Genomic DNA, 8,492 nt, shown 5'->3' on the forward strand with positions numbered 1-8,492 from the left:
CCGCTGGGTATTCAATTAAATTCTGCTTTATCTGTCGTGAGGCCACCGAACTCCGATCATTCAAACCTTGAGTAAAAGCTTCAACAGCCCAATCGTCTGTGACTGGTGGTAGTTCCATGCGTTCCATCTGGAACCGAGATAAGAAATCCATCAACATTTCGTTATCTTTCTATTTTACCTTGAAAAGGTCCGACTTTCTAGTCGCAACCTTTATTGCTCTGGCGTGTGCCTTTACGAATGAGTCTGCAAGCATGGCGAAGGAATCGTTGGAATTAGGTGGCAGATTGTGATACCATATCATTGCCCTCTTCGATAGAGTTTCTCCAAATTTCTTTAGTAGAACCGATTCGATCTCATCATCTTCTAAATCATTTCCTTTTATCGTACATGTATAGGAGGTGACATGCTCATTTGGATCGGTGATCCCATTGTACTTGGGGATTTCTGGCATGCGGAATTTCTTCGGAATGGGCTTCGGAGCCGCACTTGGGGGGAACGGCTTCTGCACGAACTTCTTCGAATCCATACCTTTTAAAATTGGTGGCGCCCCTGGTATTTGGTCAACCCGAGAGTTATATGTCTTTACTTTCTTGTCATTTGCCTCGATTTTCTTTTCTCCCGTTTCAATTCGTTTAGTGAGCTCCTCTAGCATTTTCATAATGACGGGGTCAGTCCCCGATTCATTGGCATTTGACCTTTCCGGCACTGGCTTGGTCCTGTGGACGACTTCTGGTTCTACCCCACTCGGCGCTCGATGTTAATTTTGTAGTTGTGCTATAACAGCTTGTTGAGCCTGTAACATTTCAAATAACAGTTGGAGGCTGGCTCCACCATCTCCTCCGCCCTGCGTACCTCGACTACCAGATGGACCTTCCCTGCATACGCTACCTTCGGGATCAGCACCCAAATTTGTATTTAGGGCGATATGTGAACTGACGTCGATGGGGTTTGCAATTGGTACTCCCTCGAGATTAGCCTGAGGCACCTCAATTCCTGAGGCGGCTATATTGTCGTTCTCCCCGTGAAATTCGAAACCGTTGTCACCATGTGTGAGTATCGTTTGTGAGTTTGACATGTTTTTTTCCTGAAAACAACAACACTTAGAAGAACAAGCGTAAAATAGTATGTGTTATTGAAATCAGTATTTAGCAATCACTATTATCCTTAGCCCCACGGTGGGCGCCAAACTGTTTGCCCTCAAAATTAGATAATAATTAAACTTATGATGTGGATTTAACGATACGTGATTTCACTTAATACCAATTGATAAATATAAAGATTAAAGACAGAATTGAACTATAAGGCAAATCAAACTAGTGTTTGAATAGAACTCAGCCGTTGAGTTGTATTACCCTCGAACTGGTGGATGCAAGGGCAATAAAAATACAATAAGCTGGAGAACAAGAGTGTGAGCGAGAAAGAAAATTATATTGCTTTTTTATCAGTTATCCCCAAAATGGTTAGAACTTCCCTTTATACAGTAGAGGAATTCTATATATGGTACAATTCTAATTACAAAAGGAAATCCCATGATTAACTAAACAACCGTTCTTGATTCGATCCGTTTCGAGATTTTCGCCATGATCCTCGACCAGTCACGGATATCTCGCTTTTCCGTTATTACGCTATCTTCGGTATTGCTCGATACCTGTCTTGTTTGGTCTCGATTGCTGCTGGCCTCGATCTTGGCAGGTGCCTCGAATTTCGATCTCGGTACCTTATCTTCGTGCCTCGATCCGATCCACTTCGGAGTCGTCCTTCGATACAAATTTTCGGTCTCGGTCATACAGTAAAATCGAGTTGGCCCGGTTTTAACCGTATACAAAGTGCAAAATTAGGCCTTTGCTTTTAAGTATCCCAAAAGAACTTTCAATTTACTGATTAGAATTGTAGCTTACCACTGTATGCTATATCACTTATGTAGTTAGGCGTTCCATTCTTACGTGCATTGATGTAATGACTACATGTCACATGTCCTACGTTACAATTGTAATTACTCCCTCCGTTCATTTTTAATTGTCTACTATATTAAAAATATATTTTAACTTTTACTTGTCCATTTTATTAAATCAAGAAACGACAATCTTTTTTTCTTATTTTACTATTATCATTAACTATTCATTTTCCAAATCATTTCCCAAAATTTTTTGACATACTATTATTATGAGTAAAATTGTAAAATTGTCCACTTTTACTTTTCACCTTTAAGAAAAAGTAAATAAAGTATATATTTTATAATTTTACTCATAATAATAATAGTTTTTCAAAAAGTTTTGGGAAATAATTTGAAGAATGAATAGTTAATGATAATGATAAAACATGAAAAAAAATTATCTTTTCTTGATTTATTAAAATGGACAAGTAAAAGTTAAAATAAAGTATTTTTAGTATAATGGACAAGTAAAAATGAAGGAGGAAGTATATTTTATATATTCTTGACTCAATTTACCATTAATTATAGTAAATTAGCATGGTGTACCTGGTACTTTTTTTTCATTCCGTCCTCCCAAAGGCCTTTTCCTTCTTTTACCTTCCCATCCTTCATTATTCACAAGTTCACCCACCCCACCCCACACACATCCGCAGCCCAAAAATATAAATTAAAGAAAAAACGATAGTAAAATTGTAAATTAAAATTGAGGTGTTATAACCTAAGTTATTCAAACGACAAATTAGTATATCTTTAACTATTTTTTAGTTACAATTCAATTTTCATTTGTTTATAGAAATAGACTAAAAATGGAAATAGAGAGTCTGGCGTGGCAAGGCATTGCTGCAGTGGGTTAGCCAAAATTTTGAAGAAGCAATAGCTTTCACAAAGGAAATAATTAGTAAATCCACAAGTGCATGGCATTTTAGTTTGATAGTCATGAATATAAAACAAATTAATAATCAATGGCTTCCCAATTGTTTGAACGTTGAGCCCCAATAATAAATGTGTCATATTTTTATCATTTTGTCAAATGATAATTGTAGAGAAATTCATACGTGGTCCATATAAGCTAACCCCTTAAATTAAAAATATAAAAAAAGGTGTCAATTCAATTCACAATATCACGAGTTTGAATTTTAATAATCTCATGACTAATTAAGTTGGGACATAAAGAGAAAGTGGTACATGAAAACGTTCATGAGCCTTTTATTTAAGTAATTGCATTTCATTCTTGACCCCTTCTATAATGCATATTTTGCAATGTTACGACCGTATTAATACATTACTTTCTTGAATAGACACAATGAACCTATGAAAATGTATCCTATAATTTGGTATTCATTTTCCAGAATATTCAGGGATTGCTAAAGGTATAAAATCTATTATTTTCCCTCTCAAAACCAGGTGTATAGGAACATTTAATGAAGGAATCTTCAGAATAAATCGAATTATACTAACGGTAAATAGCTAGTCAATCCTAGACCAGAAGGTCCTTAATTATTTGACCATTTTCAAAAGGGTCAGAATCAGACATAACACAGAATCTGTGGCCTGTATAGACAAGGAAACTGGACCCAATCAAATTCTATGTATAAATATAACAAGCCAGTCACTTTCATGCCTGAACATTATTTTCTGTTCTCTATTTCTGTAACCATTTTATTTTTTTCTCCCCCTATCCTTATGTTGTGTACATAATTTTTGTCACCTTTTGTTTTATCTTTTCTCCTTTTTGTTTTTGACATATCACGTTGGAGGAACCCCATTGTTGAATTGTGTGATTGAGCCTGAATCTTTTTCTTATGCAAAGCACGTGAATTTTTTTATAATTACTTATTTATGTCTTCAGCACCAAACTCCCCTAAGAATAAGATAAAGCTTTTATGCAGCCATGGAGGCAAGATTCTTCCTCGACCATTCGATGGCCATTTGAAGTATGTTGGAGGCGAGACTCGCGTTATCTCCGTTCCTCGGGACATTAAATTTCATGGTACATTTCTTTTTCTTTTTGCCCTTTTTTTTGTCATGTATATATATAGAGAGAGAATCTTGTAATTCCATTTCCTATTTAATGCGTGGAAAATGATGGCTTAGAGTCTCTGCTAATTACTTAGCTATTGGCATCATTCCCAATCTTTCTTTCTTGACTTTGCTTCAAGATTCTATTGCATTAATCTTAAAAGTCCCCGTTCTCTGATTTTGCCATGTTTTGGTTGTACATTTACAGAGTTAATGAAGAAACTGACTGCCCCAATTGAGGGGGACATGGTTCTCAAATATCAATTAGTGCCTGAAGACCTCGACGCCCTTGTTTCAGTAAAATCAGACGAGGATCTACGCCACATGCTTGATGAATACGATCGTTGTGAGAGTCCAGGGGTCTCACGGCTCCGAGCCTTTCTCTTCCCAGCAAAGCCTATTGTCCTGGACCACCACGTCGCGTCTTCGGAGCCTCTAGAACATAGATACATTGATGCTGTCAATGGCATTGTTCGTATTGCAGAAGCAGGAATATTCAGGTTGCATCCGCCTCCAGGCATAAGCCACACATCCTTCTCTGCCTGTTCCTCCCCAAGATCTCCAGAGAGCTGCACGACTGAAGGCATTGTTAATCAAGAACACTTCACGCAAACAAGTCATATGCATAAAGTCCATAGCTCCCCCAGCATTTTCAATTTGACTAGCCAACAACAACGACACGGCTTCCATCATCAATTCCACAACTACAAGCCGCCACTCCATCAGTTTGGCAAACCTCCACCCGTTGATCCGGAAAGACTTTTCTCCGTTAGGTCTGTTGGCCGAGCTGAGGGGGTGAGGTACCATGTGGATCATAGTCCACATTACTACCATTCAACCACGAGGCACAATCACAACCGGGGCAATGGATGTATGCATTATGAGGATTGCAGTCACTACGGGGAAAGAACAGGCAGTCTTTCTCCTGTGGACAAAAGAAATGGTAGCTTTTCTCCAAGTCCCCATTCCCTAAGTCCCCTTGCAGGATCAACAGATAGTTGACTTCTCCACTTCTCTCTCCTCAGATTCTAGTTGTGGCTAATTAACACCATGTTATGGGATAAGGTGGGGCTCGATCGGAACAACTTTCACCGCTCTTTTTGTACATATGTTTGTGGAGTGTTTCTGATCAGTACATACTATTATCCTATCATCAAATGAAATGGGCATCAATTTTTCATGTTCTATAAAGGCTATCATAGGACATTTGTTTACCCGTAAAAAGGTACAATTGAATTTATAGTGTGGTTTATAGATAAATGAATCGATTTGACCCAAAAATATGAAATGAATAAGAACAGAAATAAGATTATGAAATCAAATTAAAAAAAGTACAAGTCTGCTAGTATGATAAGTTTCACCGGAAGTAAGTATAAACAATATCAAGAACAAAAGAAAGTAAGCAATTTTATAATTTGAGAGCAGAATGTAGCTCTTGTGTACATAATATTTCGTGTCTACAATGGTTGCTAATTCTCCTATTTATAGCTCTATTTAGAGAGATAAGATCCCCAAATCAAGCCCCTCTTGAATGAGAATAAAATCGTCATTGATAGTTGCATAGCGGTTGGCTATATATGCAGATATTTCTTGTAACGACTGCTCATTGAATGCTACCTGATGTCTATACTTTGAAACTTTGTCATCGGCTACTCTGCCTTCGGGATTCACCTAGCACCAGTCACATGCTTGCAACCGTATCAACTATTTATTGACTCACATCCTACCTGTCTTCAGTTCCATGTGTCACCTCTTCATTCGTCCAACTGTCACTAACCAATTTTACCGCATACAGATAGTCTCCTTACGTTTCGATGATAATATTTTAGTGTCACCGGGAAGTATATAAAACCTCTTTCCTTAGCGGGCAAGTTTATGAACAGTTTCTGACATTTGAAAGGACGCACGTCTCTCCGCATTTAGTGACTCGAACACGTGTTACCCCATGATTTGGCAAATATTTTCGTCAGTTCTCGAGGTAATCATGACCAAGATTTTTGTCGTCTATAAATTCTCCACTACTCATCATTTCTTACTCTTTACCTTTTACAGCTTATTCTTCTTCTTCTCCGATTTACCTTAGAACTCTACTGCGAATTTCAACTTTCTCAGTAAAATTTTTCTTCATAAATTTCTTACCATCATGTCTTCTAATATTGCTGCCTTCAAAAACTCTGGCCTTCCCTTCGTTGGAGATCTAAAGAAGAACAAGAAAAAAAAGGTTGATGTCGAGCCTAAACCTCCTACCGTGAACTCCATCATACCCCTTTCAACTTAGCACCAAATCTGGCATTCAAGAACAAAAAGAACTTGCAAATTCCACAAGTGACAAACACTAGCTTGTTTATAGGTATCCTTCTTCCATTCGTCCTTCTAACATCCTTGTCGTGAAGGAGGATTGCAATTGGAGCAACATCGAAATCCGCATCCCTAATGAGGTAGAAAGGATCACCTTCTCCAAGCTAGGGTTAATGTATGTTTATACATACCCTTTCACTTTGGGAGTGGGTGAAATAATCGACCCAATAATCTTGAAATTTTGCCACTGGTACCATATTTGCTTGGCACAAGTAGGCCTATTTTTATGGCTTATGGTGGCTTGCTTTCGCCAATTGTGCTTTGAGACCGGGAAAATCCTAACTCTAGCACACATGATGAACCTCTACTCCCTTAAGATCTTCCATGCGGGTGTGCTAAAACTTAGAAAATGCAGTTATCATACCCTTCTCACCAGTGTTGATGATGACAACGACCGTGGATGGATAGAACGGTTCGTTTTCATTGCTACCAGGGACATCCTCCCAACCACATCACCTATTTTTCCTGAATCATGGAATCTTTTTTCGTAAGTCTTCGACTATATTTTTTCTTTTTGTGTTTCAAAAACACCTTCTTTCGTTACTAACTTTATACTCTCCTTATTCCAGGTACTCATTGGAAATCACCAAGAGTTCAAGATCTGGCCCAATGGGTACAAAAATTCTGGATATCACTACACCAGAATCCATAAGGTGGAAAGAAATGGCTCCCAAATATGGGCGAAAATCCATAAATTATGGTAAACAAAGATTCTTCCTTCCTTCTTTCAATCTTACAAAATAACTTTAAAATAATTTATTAACTATCTTCTTGTATCACGCAGGACTTCCGAAGGTATCACTCGTTTGTCCTGACATCAAGGCTCTTGGTGACCCGATGGAAGCCGAACGGGTACTGCAAAATGCCCTCAACCGGTGGAGATATCGTGAATCTACTCTCTCTTCTGGTGAAGGTGCCTCCTCCCGGAGTCCCCACCCAAGGATAAGAAACCAAAGAGAAATACCTCCTCACCTGAGACTCAAGGGAAGAAATTGAAGAAATCACCAACCAAACCTGCCACAGTGATACTTGATGATGAAGGAGCCGATGATGAAGAGGCCCCCCTTCAGAGAAGAAAAAGATCTTCATTAGCTCAACCGGATGCTCAACCGGGAGATCTTTAAACCTTATATGTTGAACCCGCATCCGTATTTTAATTATGATTATTATCTCTTTGTGCACTTTATTGATGATTTATGAGGATATGCCTCTTGATGATAATTTATTATCTTGTATTATTGTGGTTATGACACATGTAGACTTGTTGGGCGGATTGATTCGGGTGTTGGCACAAGATTTCTACCGTGTGATTGTGATTGATATTGTTATTATGTCGGGTACATAGCGATAAGAGTGAATATTGTTATTATGGAGCGATAATCACGAGTATTGTTATTATGGAGCAATAAGGGTGAATATTGTTATTATGGAGTGATAATAGCGAGTATTGTTATTATGGAGCAATAAGGGTGGATATTGTTATTACGAAGCGATAAGGGTGAATACTGTTATTCCCGAGCAATAAGGGTAGATATTGTTATTGTGATGGAACGAGGAATGCAAGGTGACATATGCCTCAGTTTCTATTTGATGATTTTTTTGTCAAAATTATATATATATATATATATATATATATATATATATATATATATATTCTTGTTGCAAGTTAATTTATATATATATTGCACAGGTTCTTTAACTAATGAGTATCATATGACTTAAACCTCATCACTATTTCATCGAGGTTAGTCTTGATACTTACTGGATACTGATTGTGGTATACTCATACTGTACTTCTATATATTTTTGTACAGATCTAGGTACCAGAGGTAGCGAATCTCATGAGTGACTTTGTGACGAATCGAGAGGATTAAAAGTAGTGTTGCATAGACGTTGCAGACCTATGGAGTCCCCTTCTCTTATTTTTATATTGTTATATTTATATTCAAATAGTATTGTATTTATTAAGACTCGCTATGTACTTTATTTAGATCTCATGACTCTGTATTACCTGGTTTTGGGGAGTTTGACCTGTGTACTAATGTTTTGGCTTATTTGATGTTTTATTCCGCAATTTATGTTAAAAATTCAGAGTTATAATATCTTATTTCAATGTTTTATATCACTGTGTGCTTGGCTTACCTACTCTTAGAGATTATATTCCATAACAACCATTGGTGGG

General features: G+C 37.6%; 1 protein-coding gene across 1 annotated transcript; it reads left to right on the plus strand.

The window, feature by feature from the left end:
• The first annotated feature begins 3,556 nt into the window (after window positions 1–3,556).
• Window positions 3,557–5,107, plus strand: LOC107811238 (uncharacterized). The gene is made up of 2 exons (XM_016636126.2): window positions 3,557–3,923; window positions 4,161–5,107. Exons 1-2 carry the CDS (start codon window positions 3,773–3,775, stop codon window positions 4,952–4,954), a joined length of 945 nt encoding a protein of 314 aa, XP_016491612.1. The 5' UTR covers window positions 3,557–3,772; the 3' UTR covers window positions 4,955–5,107.
• The last annotated feature ends 3,385 nt before the right edge of the window (window positions 5,108–8,492 follow it).

The sequence above is a fragment of the Nicotiana tabacum genome, chromosome 2, assembly GCF_000715075.1.
Source record: "Nicotiana tabacum cultivar K326 chromosome 2, ASM71507v2, whole genome shotgun sequence".
Lineage (NCBI taxonomy): Eukaryota > Viridiplantae > Streptophyta > Magnoliopsida > Solanales > Solanaceae > Nicotiana > Nicotiana tabacum.

Excerpts from the sequence above, each read along its gene's own strand:
- LOC107811238 (XM_016636126.2), top strand. The coding sequence starts at position 3,773 with ATGTCTTCAGCACCAAACTCCCCTAAGAATAAGATAAAGCTTTTATGC. Across the intron at positions 3,924-4,160 it reads TCGGGACATTAAATTTCATG|AGTTAATGAAGAAACTGACT; the intron begins GTACATTTCTTT and ends GTACATTTACAG.